The sequence below is a fragment of the Ctenocephalides felis genome, unplaced genomic scaffold (assembly GCF_003426905.1).
Source record: "Ctenocephalides felis isolate EL2017-DRISC unplaced genomic scaffold, ASM342690v1 CF-g0.4_SCAFFOLD_01886, whole genome shotgun sequence".
NCBI lineage: Eukaryota > Metazoa > Arthropoda > Insecta > Siphonaptera > Pulicidae > Ctenocephalides > Ctenocephalides felis.
Window position 1 is genome coordinate 114,300,062 of NW_020538040.1, and position 26,016 is coordinate 114,326,077.

General features: G+C 30.3%; 1 protein-coding gene and 1 long non-coding RNA gene across 2 annotated transcripts; both read left to right on the forward strand.

Annotated features, from left to right (window-relative positions):
* Positions 1–441: 441 nt before the first annotated feature.
* Positions 442–1,626, forward strand: LOC113378405. The gene is made up of 5 exons (XR_003367178.1): positions 442–679; positions 774–919; positions 1,005–1,124; positions 1,195–1,288; positions 1,579–1,626. It is a non-coding gene; the product is annotated as an uncharacterized LOC113378405 (long non-coding RNA).
* A 17,218-nt stretch (positions 1,627–18,844) lies between these two features.
* LOC113375752 lies at positions 18,845–20,722 on the forward strand. Its single transcript, XM_026615698.1, has 7 exons — positions 18,845–19,021; positions 19,102–19,248; positions 19,309–19,430; positions 19,715–19,883; positions 20,083–20,213; positions 20,367–20,529; positions 20,622–20,722. Exons 2-7 carry the CDS (start codon positions 19,116–19,118, stop codon positions 20,720–20,722), a joined length of 819 nt encoding a protein of 272 aa, XP_026471483.1. The 5' UTR covers positions 18,845–19,021; positions 19,102–19,115.
* Positions 20,723–26,016: the final 5,294 nt, after the last annotated feature.

The following is a 26,016-nucleotide window of genomic DNA, read 5'->3' on the forward strand; positions in this document are numbered from 1 at the left end:
CTCTCGGTGTTGCTAAACTTTCATTTTTAATAAATGATGCTGTTAAAGAGCATTTATTCAATGTTATTAGTGATGATATATCCATTGTTTCTGATGGTATTCTGGGACTAGATTTCCTACGTTCTCAAGATTGCTCTATCAATGTTCTAAACTCTGAATTAATAACAAATCCCAGACAGCACAAGACATGCCAGGGAATGTCCCACTTGTCCTCACAATCTCCTAATATCGCGATATCCTATGAATATCCTATGAATATGCAATGGGACGTCTCAAAACCAAAGGACTCGAGCAGGTATAACGCACGGGTTCCCGAACATGTCGCTCTCGTACGCGCACGGCTTGAGACCTCTAATCCTCTAAACGTATATGTTTGTCCCTTTCTCTTTCGTCGCGTTGGTTTTGCGTCCTTTAAGGTTAAGCTAAGCGTCATCAAACAGACGCTATACGAGTATGTGGAATCATCATAGTTTTTGAGTAATTGAGTAATAATAGTGAAAATTTTATTTGTTTTATATAATTATATGAGCGTGTGTTATAAATAATTAATATTATTTATCAAAATACTCTAAAATTAAGTAATAATAGTGGAAATTTTATGTGTTCTATATAATTATATGTGCGTGTGTGTTATAAATATTGCAGCAACATATTGAAAGGGGGGCAGATATAAACGATGGTAATTAAAGCTTTCTGTGTACTGTTATTTGAAATACTATGTTACTAGTACAAATAGAATTTTTAATTTAATGCTGACATTTCTACCCTGCCAGCTTATCCAGCAGCCATGCCTAATTTTGTATCAAATGCTGTGTTTGAAAGAGAATTAACAAAGAAGAAATGCTCTCCACTATGTTTGTTGGAGGAGCTTCAACTTATGGAGGCTATTCTTCTGAGCAAAGATATCAAAATACAATTGGTAATCAAAAGTTTATATAGATTTATTTTTATTTGTTAACTTTATCATATACTAAACAAACTTTCTCTTTATATTCTGTATTTAGTCATCAGAGTCGAGCTATGAAAATCCATTTTTGATGATGGTTTGGACAAAGAATTTTGCTAGGGACGAGGAAAGGGCAAAAATAAATTTTGTGATCTAGTGCCTTGCGATGTCATCACAGGTAATTTATATATCTTATACTTATGATGTGTTGTAAATTATGAATTAAACTAATATATAATTAATTCCAGGAATTGCTTTGAAAAATTTGCCGCATGAGTCATAGTTTACTGTTTCAGAGGCTGCAAAAAGCTGGCTGCGACGTGCCAATAAATATTATACAAGGTATTTTTGTGAGATGTGTACTATATGTTTTTCCTATTGACAAAAAAATCATGATTATTGACTGGTTAGTTGTATCAATGTTAGTGCAAAATTTGTGCTGTGTACACATTTTTAGATGTAAAAAACCAAGTTTAATATTCACTCGTAATGACATCAAATTGTGTCGATATATTTGGAATTAGAGATTATTTTATAAATCTCTGTCTATTTTGATTGATGTATCGCTCTTAAAGAACTTACTCATATATATATACATATATATGCATTTATTCATTTGTTTTCTATTTCAGGAGAGAAAATCAACCATGAACTAGGATTGAATGCCGAATTAATTATATTTTTAATATTGTAAAATAAGTTATTTTGAATTAAAGTTGTATATATTAAATTTTGTTATAAAATTATCTCAGGATTTTGTTATTTTGTAATAAAAGTTTACTTTGTGAAATTGTGTTCTTTTAATTTATTTAATTATAATTATTATCTAAAAAGTAAAAAACAATTCCATAATTATATCCTATTCATGTCCGGTTTATGTCCGGAATATCCCGCGCGGGATATCCTACAGAACGTCCCATAGGTGCGACATATTAACATGTTTCAGATAAGATGAGGATACGCGGGATATCCGTAAGGCTATCGCAGGGACAATGAATGTCCGCGCGTGGATATCCTGTGGACGTTTTCCAGGATGTCTTGTGTTGTCTGGGATACCAGTTCCCAATTTTCAAAATATTCAAGACTTAATCCAATTTTACCAAATTCTACTAAATCTAATTCTAATCAAAATTTTAACCACGTTCCAAATCAAAATTTACCAAATCTTTATCAAAATTTACTAAATCCTCATCAAAATCTACCAAATCTTCATCAAGATTTGCTAAATCCTCATCAAAATCAACCAAATCTTTATGAAAATTTACTAAGTCCTAAATCAAATTTAATATGCCTTAATCAAACTCTACCAAATCCTAATCAATCCTCTTCGAGATCAATTAATTATTTAAAAATTTCTAGTAATCATCGTCCTCCAGACAATTTTCCATTTCTCGACTCCTCGATACATTCAATATGTAATTTTTCCAAATTCGATTCTACATTCGATATTCAAAAATAAATTATTATTTTATTCTATCTAATATTTATAACAATATCTTCAATTTTTTAAATCTATCGATTATTTATGCTACAAATTTTTAATACTTGTTATCGATGTTAGTGCATGATGAAAAATTCAATTTTTTAATTTTATTACATATATCTTTGATCAAATTTTTACTTTATTTTCAATTTAAATGATAAATATATTTGTATTTTTATACCATTTAAATTATATTTAAGACTATTCTATATCAAATCATATCCTATGCTCCTCATTTAGTCTCGAGTGTTCATCGAAGAAAATTCCTCATATCGATGATCCTATATTCACTGAGTTCAAAAATTTTAATGATTTAAACCTCAATTAATTTCAATGTTTTGAAAGAATTTTTCATATTTAGACTCATTTATCGACTACGATTGCATTTGTTTCTGTCATTTGATTTTCGCATAGTTTATTTAAAGTAATTTTTTGGCGGATTTAAACCATAATAAATACTAAAAATTGATTTTATGGCAAATCAAACACGCGCTGTGAGTGTCTAGTGATTTGGTGTAAATAATTTTTGACAAATCACTGTGCTAACTTTACACAACTTAGAGAAGTGTCACCCTGCGGGGGACACTATGGACAAATTTTCCATTACGGAAACATATAACGTGCTTTACGACGATTCACTAACATGTTCTGAATATGTCAATGAACAATTGCGTCTGAAGGAAACAGAACTTTTGTCTGCTAATAAGCATATTTCAACATCAAATACCAATATGGACGTAGATCTAATGCAAGTAGCCAACATTGAACAAGCTATTCAATGCAATTCACAAGACCCTGCAGTGACTGCTTCAAAGCTGGTATGTAGTCAAAATCAAAATATGCCCAAACAATTAACTAAGCTTCAAACATACAATACGGAAAATATTTGTACAACTAATCCGAGACATTCGTGGCAACTTGTTACAACAAAAAAAATTGTACAAAGTAAGAAGCGTAAATTATCTGATGATACTAATAGCACTCCGGTTACTCTGTCAAATAGATTCAAACCGCTAAATAGCATAAATCAGTTACCAAGCACTATTATCAATACTACCAATAATAATGATTTCTCAACAACCAACCAGAAACCTCCACCGATTTTTATTTACGGCGTCGACAATTATAAAGATATGATGGACGAAATCAACACTATTATTGATCTCGAACAATACACTTTCCGCTCCTTAAATAATAATGTAACTAAATTAATGTGTCAGAATTCTGATGTTTTCAGAAAACTAACTAAACATTTGCGTGCAACAAATGTTATTCATCATACTTATCAGATAAAAGAGGAAAGGGCGTATCGTGTTGTAATCAGGTATTTACATCATACCACAGATGTTGCAGAAATCAAGAATGAGTTCGTGAAGATAGGTCATGAAGTAAGAAATATAACAAACATACTACACAGAGAAACTAGGAAGCCACTAAATTTATTTTTTTATTTTATTAACAAAGACATATACAGCGTAACAAAGATTCTTAACAACATAATTCGTATTGAACCGCCACACTATAATAAATCTGTTGTGCAATGCAAAAGGTGCCAACAATTCGGCCACACTCAACATTACTGCAATAAGCCGTTTACTTGTTCCCGTTGTGGTAACAATCATACTACTTCAGACTGCAAGAAACCTGAAAATGTATTAAATTTTTGTACAAATTGCGACGGAGATCCAACAATAGACATACGGTTAATCCAACTATTACCACTAACCCGTACCCGAATCTAAATCCAAATCAGATCGCTAATCAAGGTCACCCTCGAACATATGCACAGGCGTTAAATAACAACGTTAATCCAGAATCTGCTTCAGGCATATCTGCAAGCTTCGCTCAGTTCATGCACGAATTCAAACAGATGTTTAATCAATTAATTCATCAAAATGGTGTGGTTTTAAACCTGCTAACAACTTTATTAAATAAAATTAATCCGTAATGGCTAAATTTATAAGAATTGCACTTTGGAATGCCAATGGGCTCCTACAGCACAAGCTAGAATTAACTACTTTCTTTACTTTGAATCACATTGACATAATGCTAATAAGCGAGACCCACTTTACTAGCTTCTCTTTCTGCAAGATTTCGAATTACACATTACACTATTGCAATCACCCGGATGATACGGCTCATGGAGGATCAGCCATACTAATTCGAAATACAATAGTTCACACCGAACTTCCTCCGTACCAAAAAGAACACCTACAAGCAACAACAATACTTGTCAGTATGCATCTTTACAAATTATCAATATCAGCAGTGTACTGCCCTCCACGACATAATATCAAGCAAACAGATTTTGAACAGTTTTTCCATCAATTGGGTGCGAAATTTGTTGTAGGTGGTGATTTTAACTGCAAGCACACTTTTTGGGGATCACGTCTGATCACAAGCAAGGGTAATGAGCTTCTGAGAACCTTAAATAATAATAATTATTCATTTCTGTCCACTGGAACCCCGACATATTGGCCTAGTGATCCTCAAAAAATACCAGACCTGCTCGACTTCTTTATTTTGAATAACATAAATGAGAACGTGATGAATATTAAGCCATCATACGATTTATCCTCAGATCACTCTCCAATTGTTTTAACTATAGGAATCACAGTTATACAAAAAATAAATTCAAATATATTACATAGTAAATATACAGATTGGGAAACATTTCGAGAAGTTTTGAAAGAGCGAACAAATTTACATATCAGTCTCAAAAGCGATGCTGAAATTGACAAGGCTACTGAAGATTTACTTCAACATATTAAGACTTCAATTCAAGAAGCAACTCCTAAAACTCAAGCATCACCTGCATTCCAAGATATTCAGTTAGAAATCAAAGAACTTATTCAGAAAAAACGACGTGCTAGAGCTAAATGGCAACAAAATCATAGACCTGACGATAAAAATACATACAATAAACTTTGCAGAGAACTTAAAAGCAAACTTAGGCAAGTCAGAAATGAAAATTTTGAAAAGTACATTAATAATCTATCCAGATATGATAACTCGATATGGAAAGCAGCTAGTAATGTGAAGAAGCCTAAACTCTTTTCTTCGCCTATTAGAAACAGTGCTAATGATCCTTGGGCAAGAAGCGAAGAAGACAAAGCGCACCTATTTGCTAAATACTTGTCTAATGTTTTTAAACCATTTGATTCCACCATTGATAAAGAGATTGAAGAAGAATTGCTTAAACCTCTACAGTCTTCACAATCTTTCAAACCTATCAAGCCCAAAGAAGTCAACTCGCAAATCCAGATGTTAAATACAAGAAAATCGCCTGGTTTTGACAAAATAACAGCAAGGGCGTTGAAAGAACTTCCTAAGAAAACGATTGTTTTAATAACATATATATTTAATGCCATACTCAGAGTAGGGTATTGGCCAAAATCATTTAAGACTGCCCAAATATTAATGGTTCCTAAAAAAGGCAAAAACTTGACTGAGGTATCTTCATATAGACCAATATCCTTGCTTCCCGTAATATCTAAACTGCTTGAAAGGATTCTTTTGGACCAAATCAACAATGAGTTTCCTTCAGATTGGATCCCCTACCATCAATTTGGCTTTAGACGTGAACATTCGACCACACAGCAAGTTCACAGGGTTATTGACACTGTACATAAGTCATTTGAAAATAAGCAATTCTGTAGTGGTGTCTTCCTGGATGTTCGACAAGCATTCGATAAAGTTTGGCACCCAGGACTTTTATATAAAATAAAAACATACCTTCCATCCAGGTATTATGGGATTTTCAAATCATATCTACAAAATAGGATTTTTCAAGTAAAAGTAAATCAAGTAACATCTGATTTCCACAAAATAATGTCAGGAGTTCCACGAGGTAGTATTTTTGGACCCTTCTTATATGTTTTATACACAAAGGACCTCCCATTACTTGAAAATCTGACACTTGCTACATTCGCTGACGATATTGCCATACTAAGTAGTAATCACAGTGCTGATCAAGCTTCCCGACAAACGCAAGAACATATCAATAAACTACAAATGTGGCTTGCCAAATGGAAGATTTGCATAAATGAAACCAAATCAGCTCATATCACATTTACCCTGAGAGAGGGTACTTGTCCTCCAATTTATTTAAACAACGTCCAGATTCCGAAACAGAACATAGTGAAATATCTTGGTCTTCATTTAGATAGCAGACTTACTTGGAAAAGCCACATAAAAACAAAAAAGCAGCAAATAATGATCAAAATGAAAGAATTTGATTGGCTTCTGCGTAAAAAGTCTAAGCTCGCTGTTGAAAATAAGTTGCTGCTATATAAATCAATTATCAAACCAATCTGGACTTACGGAATTGAGCTCTGGGGATGTGCTTACAAATCTAATATAGCTATAATGCAGAGAACTCAGTCAAAAATTTTACGTACAATTCTTAATTCTCCATGGTACGTAACAAATGAAACCATTCACAGCGACCTCAAGATGAAAACGGTGCATTTAACTTTCCAAGAATTCAATGAAAAATACAAACGCAAACTGGACTCACATTCGAACCCCTCTATAGTTGAAATTACTAAACCTTATGGTATAAGAAGATTGAAACGACAATGGCCTTTAGACTTAGTCTTAGATTAGGTCTAATATAATATTATTATAGCAATTGTTAAACTGAGAAGATCTCATTGGAGCTCTTCTTAGGCTTCGCTCTTACATTGTCATTTTAGCTCATAGGAATCTTAATGTATTTCTGATTGCTAAATAAAATGAGTCAAAAAAAAAAAAAATTTATCGACTACTATTTTGTTTGGTAATAAAAACTTTAGTTTCGAATATTTAATTTTTGAATTGATTTTTATATCACTAATCTAGTTTCTTTGATTCAAAATTCTATCATGATATATATTAAATAAATATTCATGAATTAATTTTCTAATTACTCACTATAAATTTCTAATTACTCTATGAAATCTATCTCAACTGTATTAATATTTAATTGTCTAATTTAGATTTTAGTTCGCAATGTTCTGTGTTTGTTTTTCTATATATCTAATTCTAATATTTGTTTAAATAACATTAGATTTAAGATTAATGATTATTTCTGTATTTGACTTATGTTAAATTATTTGTTTTTATTTTTGTTAGTTTATAGTTATGTTCTGTTCTTTAAATTTTCAAGATTGAAAATGCAGTTCATGACCAGTCAAAATTCAACCATTATAGAAAACACTTGCATTTTATTGTAAATTCCGTCTGATTGTTTGTAAATATATTCTATGTAATGTGTACGTAAAGTCTTTTATTTATTGTGAATTTATCGTATTCTGCAAATTGGCACAACAACATCATAGACCTACCTTTGAGGTTATTACTAAAATCGAAAATATTTTTATAGGCAAGACAGATACTACAGTCACTCAAAGAATGAAATTGTATCAGCAGAGAAATAGTTAAAACAAACAAGCAGTTAATAAACGTATGTTAATTTCAATTTCATGAAATTCTACAAACACAATTACATGATCAGTGAAATTGTGTAAACAATATTTCTTTATTGAAAATTTAGAGAAAGTTTACATGTTTCTCTTTTATGATGGCTATGGAGACTAATTTTAATTTATTATAATAGTAATTAATAGTAATTATAAATATTAACGCAGGTTCAAACCTTCTTGCAAACTCTGAAAGATCAAGGTTACATCGTCAAAGAAAACAACTGCAGAAAAATACATCGGTTACTGCCAATTTATTAGAAAATCTTGAGCCAAATAGATGTTAATGTCAACACCATTCACATAAGTAAGAATCTTTTGTCACATTTAAACATATCATCCTTTTATCTTTTTAGATGAAAGTACTGCTGTAACATTTTCTGATACACCAACTACATCACGTCAATTACAAATTGATGATTCTGTATATAATGTGACAAGAACTGATCTTTTGCAAGAGTCAAATGAAGTATTTGAACTTCCATATGAAGAATTCCATTTGTTTAGGAATGAACGAAAATTGTTTGAAAAACAATTTACAAATGATAGCTTTGGCTATGTATGCTTTGTGTGTGATAGACTTTGGTTTCAAAATGACTTAAAAATATCAAATATTGCTCAAAAACAAATTCTTAATAATGGTTTTCCAGTATGCATTTGACGCCATTGAAACTTCTCAGCATTCCTCATTATTTAAATATATTTTCAACGTCAAATTAGAAGGTAAAGCAGCTCAATCTGTCCGATACAGAAGTATCGAAAATTTTAAACAGCTTAAACAAACTTTAGAAGAATTATTTGTAGATCATAGGTCCGTATCTTCGCTTCAGGTTGAATTTAACCAATGTCGACAAGGTTCAAGGTGCGGCTATTGAAGTAGAGCGTTTGTCTTCTTTTCACGAATCTTCTATTCCATTTTATTCCAATTTTCTAGAATCTTCGAATTCAATTACCATTTCTTGCAATTATTGTAAAAATATCGGGCATAATATCAAAGAATGCAAAAAGAGAATGTTTAAAGAACAAATTCGTTCTAATTCTAATTCTAATATAATATCTTCAAATACAAATTTTTCTCAAACTTCCAATGTTCCAGATTCTAATTATTCAAAACCTTCATGTTCAAATTCTAATTTCAAAAACAAATTCTTAATAATGGTTTTCTGAATACGGATTTTGATAGTAAATATGTGTTTCCTTTTATAAGTGTTTAATATTTTATAATTTTTACATTGGTCCTTACCGACGGTATTAAAATAAAAATAATCAGTGCCAAACTACAGTCCACATACCAGAAGAAAAAGGAGCCTTTCGCTATCATAAACAAAAACACACAGGCCGATTGCAGCAAACTACCACGAGGACGACGCAGAGATTGGATAGCAAAACCACGAGGTATTTATAAACCATCTTGAGCATTGTTAAAACTTATGTATGTTTAATAATAGCCTAGGGGATAGGTAAAATAATATTCGGGTTATATAGCATCCTTAACTCGCGTGTCATAATTCGGGTATAAAGCACAGAATCAATCACAAGAGTACATTCAAGGTGATATTTATTTGGTTAGTTTTAATAGCAACCAATTGAAAATATTGGACGAAGTCTCTTCCATTTATATTTAGCATAAAAAAGTGATATTTTGGGTCAGTTTTATTGGCGGCCAGTAAAAATAGCACAAAGAAGCTAATTCAACAAAATGAAGGTCGAAGCCTTGATTAATCAAAGGGGGGAAATAAAATCTAAAATGATTATTATCCGAAAATATGCAATAAATTTCAAATCCGGCGATAGTATTCTAGGGCTAATTTATCGCAAAAAAAAGCTAATAGAGAATTTCAAACAGCTGGAGAAAATTAATAGAAAATTAAATTTGCTACAACCAGGACAACATGCCGAACAGTTCGAAATTTTGTTCAATTTGCATTTTGATGTTTTAGCTAGCATAGAGGAACATTTAGGGAACAAAGCAACACTACACTTAGGACATAAGCCTGACTTAGTCCCAGACATTGTTACAAGATTAGATGATGATTCTGATTATTCAGATACCGAGAGTATATTTGATAACACAGATTTTGAAAGTTCTGATTGTGAATCTTATGACTCTGAATGTGAAGATGAACTGGAAGATGAGGTGGAATCTCTTAACAGTAGTAATATTTTATTTGAAGATGAGGTAGGATCTCTCCACAGTAGTAATGTTTCATGTGAAAAGGAAACAAACCCACAGATCACAGAATATTCAATGAGCAGCAGTTTTATGAAAAGAAACGAGCAGTCATCAGTTCTTGAATCTAAAATTGAAAAGATGTATAATTATTATAATGATACCGAAATTGATACACTTGAGGGTGAAAAAATTGTAGAAAATCTATGTAATGCAGATGTTTTATTTCAGTATGCAAAAGAATTGGAACAGAGTCAAATTAAAACCAAAACAACTTCGAACAATGAGCAAGGATCATCACTTGACTTTGAAGATTTGAAAGTTAAAATAGTCTCGCCCTTAATTCTTTTTGTTGATACGGGAGGACTTCCACGAGTAGGTGGGAGACTAGGCCAATCACTGATATCATACTCGCAAAAACATCGAATAATTCTTCCAAGGAGACATTACATAACACGACTGCTGTTGCGACAGGAGCATGTAAGATTATTACATGCTGGTACTCAAGCCATCTTGATTAACATACGGCAAAAATACTGGCCTATAAATGGAAGAAACATCATCAAAGGAATAATCAAAGAGTGCACAATATGTAGGCGCTTTCAAGCAGCACAAAGTCAACAGCTAATGGGATCGTTACCTGCTGATCGAGTGACAAGTAAAAGACCGTTTCTTGCTGTAGGTGTGGATTATGCTGGTCCCATTGAGTTGAGAGCAAGTCGACTGCGCAAAGCACCAAGAATAAAAGCGTACATAGTGGTATACATTTGCATGTCCACTAAAGCAGTACACTTAGACTTAGTCACGGAATTATCAACTGCAGCCTTTTTGGATTCATTGAAACGCTTCGTGCCACGAAGAGGTGTGTGCCAAACCATATACGGTGATAATGGAACCAACTTCGTAGGCGCCAGTAATGAATTAGATAGACTCTATAAGTATTTTAAAAATAATATTAATAGGAAAGAACTCATTGAGAGTGTGTCAACCATTGGAATAACATGGAAATTTATACCGTCACATGCACCACATTTTGGAGGACTATGGGAACGGAACATTAGAACAATGAAGCATTATTTAAATAGGGTTATTGGTTCAACCTGTTTAACTTATGAAGACTATTTAACTTTCTTGAATCAAGTAGAAGCCATAATGAATTCAAGACCCATTATCCCATTAAATGATGATAGCACCGATTCTGTGTTTTTAACCCCTAGTCACTTTCTTATAGGTGATATTATGACTGCTATTCCTGAACCCGTAGTAGATAGTACTGCCCTAAAAAATAAATTAAACATACATAGACAGCTAAATGCGATGAGAGATAGGTTTTGGACCTTGTGGTCCACGGCATATTTAGCAGAGCTACAGAAGCGGGCAAAATGGTCAGCATCCTTGGACAACCTAGCAGTTGATATGGTAGTCTTAATAAAAGAGGACCATGTCGCACCATTACACTGGCCAGCAGGTCGGATAGTCAGCGTCACGAAGGGCAAAGATGGCAAGGTTCGGGTGGCCACTGTCAAAACCACTCAAGGATTATATGTGCGACCTATTGTGAAATTGATACCTCTAATTGATATAGACAATAATTAAGTGTGTAAATCTAACTTAGAATTAAAATGAGATATTTAAGATTAATTTTTAAAAATTAATAAATAAATTTAAAATTAGAATTAGGTAAAGTTGACACATTACTGAAATTTATTAAATTATGTCAATATGATGAAATATAAAATTCATATTATACTTAACTGTCAAATGAAATACCTAGCACTAAGTTTGTATATATATACTAGTCTAAATTAATGTAACTAAAAATGTATTATTATAGTTATCTGCTTGTGACATTGTATAACTTGACATGTAACATGTAACATAATGTCATTCTTTGCGCCCGCAGGATGTTAAATATTCATATTAACAGTAGCGCCATCTAGTTCTTTACTATGTACTAAGTGAATATTTTTTAGGTTCTACGAGTATATATTGGTACCATTGTAAAATTATTCTAGATTCTTTTTATATCCGTTTTTAGGATTCATTCTGATTTGAGCCTTGTGAGAATAAAGTAGTAAGTTTGATAGTAAATATGTGTTTCCTTTTTTAAGTGTTTGATATTTCCCAAACCTTTTACAGCTTTGTTTGAAATTGCAGCAAAATTATGTGATAGATTTCAGTTATTTTAAGCTTCATACTACAGTTGAAATTACAACTTAGTGCTACTATTACTGCTAAAGATTATAACCAATTATAGCAGTACTGACTTTAAATAATGCACCTATTCTGACAATCATTCAATTGCATTCAATCATTTGTCGTCAACAACATTTAAAAAGTTTCTAACAATTATATTGCCTAATAGTATGGGACTGATATAAAAAACGTTAAAAAAAAGAGTGCGCGTAAGGATCATACGCGATTCAAGTAAAACTTATTTGCTACTGTATAAAGTAGCAAATTTAAGTTGAGTGAAAATAAATACATCATATAAAAATTTTGAATAATGTTTATTAGTAATATGGTAACACTCGTGATGCACACATTTATTAGTGTCGTCAATCTTTATACACATTTCTATAATGATAAATTATAAATTATATATTTATGATTACATTAAAAATATGTATAATATTTACAAACAATAATATAATCAAAGTCGTACTGGAAATATGACATGATCGTTTTAAAGTAATTGCTGATTAATAAATTCTATAATATTCATTCACACAGTGGATTATGTTAAACAACGCCTAAACAAATATTGTTTTTGCAAATTAACTCATCCTGTAACAATTGTATTTGAAGAACTTCATGTAATTAAAATTAACATACATTCATTTACTGTTTGTATTTTTTTACTTTTTTGCTGACGATATAATCTCATTCCTTGAACAGCTGTAATATCCGTCTTGCCTAACAAATTGAAACCATACTTTTATATTTGTTTTATTTATCAAGCCCTGCACATAGCTTGATCTATGAATCATTTGCTTTTTTATGTGAACGTTAATGCAATGATCATCATCAATATTACGAGGTAATAAATTAACCATATTATTAATGTCAACAGGCACATTTATAATTTGGCCAAACATTCCAAATTGTCCATTCGCATGTCGCAATCGTCTAATTTGCATGAAACACAACCTAGGTGAAATTAACCTTTCAGATACAGTATCTAGTTTAGGTAGATAATTTAGTATAGATGGAAATACAAACCAGTTAAATTTACACAAAGTGGGAATTTTACCCGAATTTAATATCTTTCGACAAGTTTGACATCCAACCTGATTATTTGAATCAATAATCAAAAAACATTATTAAGAATTTGTGTTTGAGCATCATTTGATATTTCTAAGTCACTTTGAAGCCAAAGTCGAAAACACACAAAACATACATAGCCAAAGCTATCATTTCTTACGCAGCGCAGATTTTTCCTTAGTTTCATTATTTATTTGCGATCATTTGCACTACAATTATTTATGGGGGACGGGATAAAATATTCTTCCGATCCTGACATTTTTATTAACTCACAAATTATACTGCTAACCCATGTCGCGCCTAAAGAAGTTTTACTTCAAAAAATGTTTAGAGACTACGAGCTAAATACAAAACTCAAGTGAAAGTCGACACATTTTGTTTTGTTTTTGACATATGATTTGACATTTGTTGTATTTTTTGTTTTGCTCGCAGACTAGATCGAATAATTGCGATAGCTGCGCTTACTAGCGTCGTAGTCTTCAACTTCACGTTGGCGTTTTCGTTGCATTTGTACGGATTTACACCCATGTCGCGCCTAAAGAAGTTTTTACACCCATGTCGCGCCTAAAGAAGTTTTACTTCAAAAACAATTATGCTATAAAGAATATAATAAAAACATTTATATCATTATATTTTGTATCAAGTGCATTTAAAGTATTGTTTTCAAGTAGTCATTACCAAAATCAAACCCTCTGTTATTATAGATCTTTTTTTTAATTGTGAATTCCTTTACTAGGGAAAATGCAACTTGCAAATGCAATTTGCAATATGGAATATTTGTGGAAGATTTATTAAGCAAATACGTTAAACATTTGATATAACTTGTAGTTTTGATGAATCCAATAAATAAAAGTTAAAGAGTCAATAAGGTATAACAAGTATAAATATTTCTCAATAAACATTAAATACTATGAGAATTATATTTTGGCAAAGTATATAGAATAATAATCAGGATAAAGAAACTATATCATTAAAACATAGTGTATACTTTTTATATATTTAACGTATAAAATTTTATTAATATTCGAAATGAAATAATTTTTAAAAAGTATGTTATCAACTTAAGAGAAAATTTCTCTACTTACAACGGTAAAGCGAATGGCACCAACTTCATGATCAACATCACTCATTTTTGCAATTTAAAACAAATGATATTTTTAAATGATAAAAAAATTATCATTATCACTAAAATAAGTTATCAAATTCTAGAAATAATTTCACAATATTTTTTAATTTATCCGAAGAAAGCACAAAGTTGCCAATTGGTTTTTTGAAGCAGTGTATTCGACGGTTAACTGAAGCACACTATTTTGATCCGTTGGCGCGCTCATGCGATGAGTTACCAAGTGTAAAAAATTATATGTATAAGTTATAAATAAACATCGAGATTTATTAAAATATTCGGCGAAATATGTCGGTATGCGCATCTTGTGGCCTTAAAGTGCTTTCATTCATGCACTGGTGGACATTCATCACCAGAACGCACATGCGCCGGTGTTCATCATCAAATATATGTACACTTTCGGCATGGCAACTTCATCAGATAAAACTTGGCCATGCAATTGAATATCATAAATAAGATGATATACTTTTATCTGATATACTGTAGTTACTCTTGCTTAATAAATAGAACATTACAATAACGCAGCTTTGTTTTTATTAGAAACTTTCCATAGGTCCTTTAACATAGGAAATCAACATACATAATTATTGAAGTCACACATTTTGATCAAATCAGTTTAATATTACTTCTTATAAAGAATTTCTCACCTTTTGGACCTTCTCTGGATTGGCACGAATTTTTCAAGACTAAGACTGGCCAAATCGATTCAGCCGTTTTCGAGTTTTATTCGGACATTTGAAAGAGAGCTCCATTTTTATATACGAGGTCTGTTCAAAAAGTACCCAGAATTTTCGTTTTTTCAAAAAAATATTTATTTATTCGTCTACATCAATGTGGTCCCCTTCAAAGTAGTCCCCCCCAGATATAATACACTTATGCCAGCGTTTTTTCCAATTTTCGAAGCACCCTTGATATTCACTTTTTGATATGTCCTTGAGCACTCTCAGCGATTCGGCCTTTATTTCTTCAATCGAGGAAAACCGCCGTCCTTTCATGGGTCTCTTCAACTTTGGGAATAGGAAAAAGTCACACGGAGCCATATCTGGTGAATATGGAGGTTGGGGCATGACTACGGTATTGTTTTTGGCCAAAAAATTACGAACAAGCAACGACGAGTGAGCAGGTGCGTTATCGTGGTGCAACAGCCATGAATTGTTTTTCCATAAATCGGAGCGTTTTTTTCGGATTGCTTCACGCAAACGTCGCATCACTTCAAGGTAATACTCCTTATTAACCGTACGACCTTGTGGTAAGAACTCTTGATGCACTATGCCGTTATAATCAAAGAAAACAGTAAGCAAAACCTTGACATTCGATCGAACTTGACGTGCTTTTTTCGGTCTTGGCTCACCTGGGCTCTTCCATTGGGACGATTGGGCTTTGGTTTCGACATCATAACCGTACACCCATGTTTCATCACCAGTTATGACCCTTTCAAGCAAACTTGGATCGTTGTTGACGTCATTTAACAGCTCTTGAGCGATGTTCATGCGATTGCTTTTTTGGTCAAAATTTAGCAGTTTTGGAATGAATTTTGCTGCCACTCGTTTCATGCCCAAAACATTTGAAAAAATGTTATGACATGAGCCAATTGATATGCCAACTTCATCAGCAACTTCTCTAATTGTGATTCGGCGATCATTCATAACCATTTTTTCCACTTCTTTCACATTTTCATCGTTTGTTGACGTGCTGGGTCGACCGGAGCGTTCGTCATCTTCAACGTCTTCGCGGCCATCTTGGAAACGCTTATACCACTCGTAAACACTTGTTTTTTTTATAGCAGACTCACCATAGGCTTTTTGTAACATTTCACACACTTTGTTACACTTTATTTCATTTTTTACGCAAAATTTAATACAAATTCTTTGACTTTTCAATTCTTCCATTGTAAAAATCGCCGAGCTCAGAAAAACACGTCGAACCTTAGCGACTACCACAGACAAAGTAAACAGTGAATATAGCTGAAAATTTCATCATACTTTAGGGGCATGTATACCAACACAATAAAAAAAAAATTTTGACAATCAGACACTCCAGACCCGCGAAATTTAAAAATTCCGGGTACTTTTTGAACACACCTCGTATAAGATAAATATATATCACATATTCATATATGATATAAATAAAATTGTCTATAACTTGGGATCAATTATAATTTATTTATTAACGAAACCAAAATTATTTATTTCATATTAATATTTCTATTTATGAGCATGCGCTTGAGCACAAAATTTTAATGATCAAGAGTAGTTAAAAATATAAGCAGTTTGACACACGGAAATTGTTTGAATTTTAATAACACTAGTAAATGTAAATATATATATATATATATATATATATATATATATATATATATTTGAAATATTTTGCAGCCAAATCGTCAAATTAAAAAAGGTTAAAATAGAAAAATTCTATTAAACGTTTCGACACTTAATGTATGTCATCATTCAGTAATCTAAAACAACATATTACATAGATAACAATAGTTGATATTAAATATAATTGATATAAGTATATGGCATCGTGCCTTAAGGCAAATTGCTGGAACTTCCCGTACCGTAATGAAATATTCGAGAAATTTTAAACGTTTTCAAATACATTATTACAAATACTGTTTTAATTTTTGCTATCTTGTTATATCTGAGCAAATCAAATATAAATCATAAATCAATTTATCTCCAGAACATTACCAATCGTCATTTCATTCGAATTCAATTTCAAAAAAAATTTGCCTAATTTACACAAAATTGAAAAAGTGAAGTCCCGTCCCGTATTGTCACAGTCTAAACTTTGCAAAATAAAATTAATTAAAAAATTTGCAAATAATTCTTTGCGACATTTTCACTTATACTGTGCTTAGCTTGGCGGCATTTTCACATTTTTCAGTAGTTTTCACAAAATTGAAAAATACCAGATTGGCGCTTAGACTGTGCTTAGCCTGGGTAATTTTTTTAATTTTTAATCCGAAATTACAAAAATATTTTTTGAAACAAAAAATTAGAAGCAAAATTTCTTTTTCCAAAAGCAATTATTTTGTTGGAACAAGCTGAAAGTTCTTTGAATTAATTAATTCGGATGATTAGTTCTCTCAAAAACAGCCATTTTTTAACGAATGTTTTTCGGATCATACAAATCGTATGATTCGTTCTCTCAAAAACTCGAGTTCTATTTTCTGCAATATATATATATATATATATATATATATATATATATATATATATGTGTGTGTGTTTATATACATTTTGAAAGTTTTCCCTGATAATATAAAAATATTTGCAACACTTGAGAGTTAAGATCCTGATACACATATTAGGATCACATAATTCAGAATTCTCGTTGGGTGCCTCATTTTAATACAATATGTGATAATGTTAAATTACTATTGAATCAGAAAATTAAATACGCGCATTTGTAATAAAAGTTTTCACAAACTTGCGTTCCATGGAAATAAGAATAAAAGTGCATAACGCCAATTAGTAGTAAAGAAAAATCGGCCCCACAAATGAATACCTGATCACTTCCGTGGGATTTCGAGACCAGAGAAAAATGAAGGTGTAGTCGGCTCTAAGGTATTAAACACTTTGAGAGAAAACGCGTAAAATGATTGACTTATAGATAATAGCTTGATATGAGGCTAATCATCGTTGCAAACGGCTAGATAGATTGTTTTAAAATAGCAACGGCATTGTGCACCTTCAAAACACTTCAAACAATAGCATACACAAAATGTTGTGCCATACATGGATGGTAACACTTCCTGAATTGTTGCAATATTACTCATAATATTTAATTCTTTATTTTTTAAGTGATAAAAAACTGGTTGTAAGTTATAAGTTAACTTATTGTAAGTTGATGGCAGGTTAATCAAACTTTGAATCGTTGAATGAACTTGTGATTGTCGTGAAGTAAGCAAAAGAAGAGAAACTGACTGACCGGACCTGTTTCTGATGGTCAGTTGTCAAACGCATTTGTAGAATACCATAAACGTAATTAAAATTACTGTAAGTATTTAATGTTAGTAATTAATGTAATTACAAACATATAATTTAATACCTACATAACCCAAAATAAGAGCATAATAAAATTAAGATGCCTTTTTGGCGGGCTTCCTAAAAAATCGTCTTAAACGGTTTTTACTGTCTCTATATACTTTTATATATTAAGTAAAATATTTTACAATGGTTACTTACAGATTTTGTTATTTTTGTAACACTAGACACAACTCACTTTAAAAGGTTGATCAACAATAAAAATTCGAAAAAGTTTATGGCAACGGAAAACACTTCCATCTCTTTAGATGTCACTGCTGATTTTGATATTTCGAAGCAGTAGTAGTAACATAATAATGATTCTTATCGGGTTGTCACATTTGACGGTTACAGACATAGATAAATAAACAGCTTACAGAATTATTAGAACCGACATATAAATGTGAAATGTATAAAATTTGTGACACTAATAAAAAAGAATTAGTGTGCAAGTGTTTGGTAATAGTTTTATGTAAATTTTAGGCAATAACACAAATTTGTGCTAATGTACTGTGCAAAGTTTCATAAAATATTATCAACAGGTTATAAATCATTGTCAATTTTTATTAAGCAACTTATTTCAGAATAATAATAATTAATTATACGTATTTTAATATTTTAGTATAAAAAAGAAATATGGCCTCAATAGTTGAAGACGCATTTAAAGATTTAAAATTATGTATACAGACAAAACAGGGCACAAAAGCAAAATTGTGCATCTCAAATATATTAAGATTTTTTAAAGCAGAAGTTACTTCATATAAAATAGGTAAGAATGCTTTTGTCTTTAAATTGTTGCAACTTTGATACTAATTTTTCATTTTTTTAGATTTTGCCTTGTCCATTATATTTAATGAAGACGATGGCATTATACCATTAATCAAACAACATATATCTGAAGCTTATTTGCAAGAAAGTATAAAGTTGTCATTAGATCTACTTCTTTTGTTGGTAGAAGAGCTTCCCATTAAAATTAGAAAACATATTAAAGAAATATAAAAGGTTTTGTCATACCAAACTGCTATTTTTGCATTATTTATTGAAAATAACTTTCTGAACATATTGATCAATTGATATTTATTGATATAAAATCAGTTAAATTTAATGTTTTTTTTGAGAAATGAGAGAAATTTCCTTTGCATTTTAATCATATAATAAGTTTTATTGAATAAAATAATTTTATCATGTGGTAAATAATTAAAATTGCATAATTAATAATATTAACTCAATTACAGATTTCAATGAAAACTTTATATACTGTTAAGATGGTAAAAGAAAAATCTATTGCTCTTCAAATATTGGTTGCTATTGTGAATAATAAGGAAATAGTGGATTTATTGGATATTAATTATGTTATTGCACAAGTAGTCCATCATTTGGAATATGGAAAGTTATCTAGTTTAGGTAACTTTTATTTTTAATTTAATTTTTATTAGTTTTATTTTGTAAATAGAAATACAAATTTTATCACTTTACTAATGATATTTTATATACAAATTATTATATAATTAATATGATAATTGATTCACATCATTACTATTCTAAATTTATCATAATAAAAATTTTATTTCAAAAATACACTGAAATTACATATTTTCTACAGTGTATGAACAATTATTTCCTTTACTTGGTATATTGGCCAGAGATTTTCCATGTGAAATGCGAGATCATGTTTTTAGAGTCCAGGTGCTACTTTATTCACAATTTGAAACGCAAACAAAAAATCTTGTAAATGTGAGTTACTATAATGATAATAAATATGTTTTATACTTGTTCAACTACTGCTGTGGTAAGATACAAAAATCAAGATAAAGATTAAACCAAAACAGATTATAATAAAAACCATAAGAAATTTTTCTAACTTATTTAATGTAGATTCTATTTTAGACCAAATTACGTATAATTCATGGCATATTAACAGCTTTTGAAAATATGTTTTGCACATTTGCACCAGACCCTGAAATAGATACAGAAGAATGTTTGAGATTATATAATATGATAAAAACTATGTCATATCCCGGTGATGTAAAATTTCGACCGGCTTTTAGAGGTGAAGTATTTCCATAAGTTATACTGCTTAACAACTGATTATTTTATATGTATTTATATTAATGATAAAAATCAACTTCCTTTCATCATAAGCTGCTTTGAGCCTTTTAACAAAGCATGGTAACTTGGTATCAGAGCACCTATACAAAGATTGTTTGTGGTTTTCCAATTTCATTGATCTAGCAGCGGCTTGATCTCTACATTGATTTGATCGGCCATTTTCTATAAGTTGTCAAGTTGTCATCGCGTATTGTAGTTGAGATTTTCTGTGATTGTTTTATATAATTATGTTTTGGTGAATACTTTTTTCATTTATTATTAAGTTAAAATGATAAAGTGTTATGTGCCAAATTGTTATAACCCCAAATATAATAAAAAAATGCATGTCTTTCCGGCATCTAATTATCAGGTATGTATATAATGATGTATTATGCATATAATGAATATGTATCATCACAATACTATTAAAATGTTATATATATATATATATATATTTGTGTAAATATATATTATATATATATATTTGTGTGTAAAAATTTGTGTGTAAAAAGATGCTTTCAATTTGGATGCAGAGGGCGAATAATCTTTTAAGGGATCTTATGTTCTTAGGAGATGGAAGCCTAAACAACTTGAAAAAGATTTTTGCAGCACCTCTAAGATTGTGAAGTGCAGGTTAAAAGTCACCTATTCTGACACCAGTTTTCCGAAAAGGTATTTTTTCATACTAATTGCAGCAAAAATATTTAATATGATAATTACAATATCTTCAATTAATATGATATAACAATATATTCAATAGAAGTCCTTGATGATAGCTGTAAATTGCCGCAGAATGCAATGATAAGGCGTAGGAGTGCCTTAACACCCAGAAGATGTATGATACATCAAATTTTGTTTCGGGATTAAAATGCAATGCAATAATTTAAAGAATAAATTCCAACAGAGTATACAATGTTCTGAGAAGTTTTCAAATATTCCGGAAACTTAAAATGTAAGGGCAAGAATTTTGATAATGTCTCAATTAAGAGAGCATACTCAAAGACCAGACAGTTTATAAAGCGCAAGGGTTTAGTTATAGTTTTAACTAAACCTCCTTGCAATAAAAACTGGATTAAAACGATAGATAGATTTGAGCTACAATTGGTATAAATTAAAAGTAGTTCAGGGTTTTGGATACTTACGTTTAAAAACACTTATACAGAAACTATTCAAAGATTTCGTCAAATATAACTTTGTTAATGATTGATTAGATAGCAAAATAACTATTAAATGGAGAGATAATAAACAAGAATGTCTCGTAAATGAATTTTAATCCTAGGAATTTAGTTTTATCTCAATTTGGATATCAATATATATATATTTTGTTTTTAGGATTATTTTGTTAGGAAAGTATTCATTCTTTTTTAAAAATGTGCTGTTCTTTTTATCCTTTTAAATTATTGCATTACTTGTCATTCCTTCTAAATTTGTCATTACATCATCAATACTCCTGCACTTTTTACTTCTTAGTTTTTAAGTTTTTAATATATTATTATTAGTCATTAAGTAATTAATATGAATAAGTTATTTCTAGAATATTAATAAAATAAGTACTTTAAAAATATGTCTGTAATATACTTTAATTAATAGTAGTCAGTTATTTCTGTTTAGTTTATAATTCTTCAAAAATATGTCTGTGATATATTTGAAAATATATTTTGTATTTCGTATGTTTTGTTCTTATTTCAAATATTTTTTTTCAGATTTTTGGGCTGTATTGATTTTATGTACAAATGTAGAAGTAATACCAGGGGTTAATTTACATACTGTATGTACATGTGCTGCCATGTAGTGATCTATTCGTAAATTAAAATGAGTGTAACGTCAAATGGCCCGAGATAGCGATCTATTTATGCTTATTTATCTATGGTGTTATCTCCGAACAAACGCGCGTTGCACTGTTTTGTTCATAGATAAATAAGCATAAATAGATCGCTATCTCGGGCGATTTGACGTTACACTCATTTTAATTTACGAAAAGATCACTACATGGCAGCACATGTACATACAGTATGTAAATTAACCCCTGGTATTACTTCTACATTTGTACATATAATCAATACAGCTCAAAAATATGAAAAAAATTAATCATTTGAAATAAGAACAAAACATACGAAATACAAAATATATTTTCAAATATATCACAGACATATTTTTAAAGAATTATAAACTAAACAGAAATAACTGACTACTATTAATTAAAGTATTATACAGACATATTTTTAAAGTACTACAAGTTGAAGAGAAATAACTTATTCATATTAATTACTTAATGACTAATAATAATATATTAAAAACTTGAAAACTAAGAAGTAAAAAGCGCAGGAGTATTAATGATGGAATGACAAATTTAGAAGGAATGACAAGTAATGCAATAATTTAAAAGGATAAAAAGAACAGCACATTTTTAAAAAAGAATGAATACCTTCCAAACAAAATAATCCTAAAAACAAAATATATATAAATTGATATCAAAATTGAGATAAAACTAAATTCCTAGGATTAAAATTCATTTACGAGACATTCTTGTTTGTTATCCCTCCATTTAATAGTTATTTTGCTATCTAATCAATCATTAATAAAGTCATATTTGATGAAATCTTTGAATAGATTCTGTATAAGTGTTTCTGTATAAGTAACCAAAACCCTGAACTACTTTTAATTTATACCAATTGTAGCTTAAACCTATCTATCGTTTTAATCCAGCTTTTATTGCAAGGAGGTTTAGTTAAAACTATAACTAAACCCTTGCGCTTTATAAACTGTCTGGTCTTTGAGTATGCTCTCTTAATTGAGACAATATCAAAATTTTTGCCCTTACATTTTAAGTTTTTGGAATATTTGAAAACTTCTCAGGACATTGTATACTCTGTTGGAATTTATCCTTTAAATTATTGCATTGCATTTTAATCCCGAAACAAAATTTGATGTATCATACATCTTCTGGGTGTTAAGGCACTCCTATGCCTTATCATTGCATTCTGCGGCAATTTGCAGCTACCATCAAGGACTTCTATTGAATATATTGTTATATCATATTAATTGAAGATATTGTAATTATCATATTAAATATTTTTGCTGCAATTAGTATGAAAAAATACCTTTTCGGAAAACTGGTGTCAGAATAGGTGACTTTTAACGTGCACTTGACAATCTTAGGGGTGCTGCAAAAATCTTTTTCAAGGTGTTTAGGCTTCCATCTCCTAAGAACATAAGATTCATTTATTAATATTTTTTTGCAAATGTTATTGAAGTATTTAGAGTTATAATTACTTGGCTTTGTCCTTGGAGTTGCAGATTGTTCTTCTGGTTCTGTATCAGAGCAATCTCTAGTAACTTGAAAACTATTCTGTTATTGCCGTAAAGGAGACACTTCTATTTGGTTTTGATTTCAAATTATCGTTGATTTGTGCCACAAACCGAAGAGTTAGGTGATCCATTAAAAGATTATTCGCCCTCTGCATCCAAATTGAAAGCATCTTTTTACACACAAATTTTTACACACAAATATATATAATATATATTTACACAAATATATATATATATATATATATATATATATATATATATATATATATATATATATATAAAATACTACTATACTACTATAAAATACCAATACCAGTTTTCTCGCAAAGGTATTTTTTTTATAATAAATGCAGCAATAATTATATATAATCAAATATGATATGACAACATGCTATTATACTGAATAGGTGTCTTGGGGGTAACTGCAAATTGCTGCAAAATGTACGAACAAGGCGCAGGAGTACTTTTGACACCCAAAGAATGACACTTTCAAAATTTTATTTAAGGAGATAGGATAAGATGGATTCATGAACAATGCAATAATTTAAGGCAAGGGCGAGCAACCTTTTTAGCCCGCGGGCCAATTTACATTTTCAAATTTTTTGGCGGGCCGCACGTAATTTATAAATATATTAGCTGACCCGGCAAACGTTTAGCTACAGAAAATATTTTTAGAAAATCATTAGTATAAGAAATGACTTCTTCAAATATTTATACATTCAGAATACCAATTCTGAATGTACAAATGTTATTACATTGATAATTTACCCACTGCAACGCTAAAATACTAACATTCATATTATAATTATGTTATACTCTGAAAAAATTCCAGTTTTTTCTCAAAAACAGTTTTATCTCCTGATTTTAAAATTAAATTTCTAATTTTTTTCGCTGAAATAGCTCCTTTTGTGAGACATTCAAAAACTTGTACTTCTTATGCGCATCGAGAAATATTTGTACAATAGGATAAGCCTGCAAATCAGTTAGTTTTATCGGAGGTAACCATTTCGTTGCCATTTTTGAAATGGATAAGTTTAAGCTTTTTTATAAGCTCAGAAAAATCTTGATCGAATTTCAATGAAAAACGTTCACAAAAAAGGCGATAATAGTTAGTTGATCGATTACCGAGCTATACAAAAAATGACTACTAAAATGTTCATTATAAAATAATTTGGAGTTGTATGTAGTTTTCCATTTCGCATAAAAAAATTAAAATAAAGAACAAAATTTTGAAAAAATGTTACGGCCGTGCAAGCCATGATAAAAATAAATTGCATTTTTTAATAAAATTGAAGCTTTCTCATAAACACTGATAAAAGTCTGATCTAAAATTAAGTCGAAAGATTTATTGACTGAGCGCGGGAATAATGTAATTGCAACAAAATTACAAAATTGCCACAAGAAAAGAACAAAAATATAAAATTGAACGAAGTATATATTTTATATAATTACAAGTGTATATTATAAGTGTTTATAAATATTAATACAAAATGAAGACAAATAATGTTTAAAAGAAAAACAATTTTACTTGAAAACTTTAATAAGAAAATTGGTACTGCTTTTTTTTTATATAAGCTGATTTTGTTCTTTATTTTAATTTTTTAATGCGGAAAGTAGCAACGCGTATGCAGCTTTGTCATGTTTTACTCGGCTCTGATAGGTGATGATTTTTTACGAATTTTATGATTGAAATTTACACAGGTCTACAAAAAAGAGTTGTCTGGATTGTTTCTTTTACCGCTGAAAATAAATCTATAGTCAAAATTGGGGCACAAAATATTGAAAAATATTTAAAAATTGGCACAATCTTCAATCTAGATTTTTTTCTGAATGAATTAATTATTAACCAGCGACTTTTCTTTGTGGGCCTGTGTAATTGTTCGCGCACACACGTACTTCCAAAAAAAGAATTTATCATAATTTGATTTGCGTTTTTTTTTTCAAAAGCAAAATTTTCTCAGGACTGACATAAGATTTATAAAAAAAATCGGTGTTTACTGAAAAAATGCATTTTTTAAATCTATATTATTTTGCATGTTAAATGGCAAAGAAAACATTTGCATGAAAACAGATGTCTTGTTAGCTTTGAACATTTGGAATCACAATTAAAATTTGTTCACTTTTTTTTTCTAATATGAAA

Coding starts and splice junctions, on each gene's coding strand:
- LOC113375752 (XM_026615698.1), top strand. CDS start 19,116: ATGGCCTCAATAGTTGAAGACGCATTTAAAGATTTAAAATTATGTATA. Junction 19,884..20,082: donor TGGAAAGTTATCTAGTTTAG/GTAACTTTTATT, acceptor TATTTTCTACAG/TGTATGAACAATTATTTCCT. Junction 20,214..20,366: donor AAACAAAAAATCTTGTAAAT/GTGAGTTACTAT, acceptor ATTCTATTTTAG/ACCAAATTACGTATAATTCA.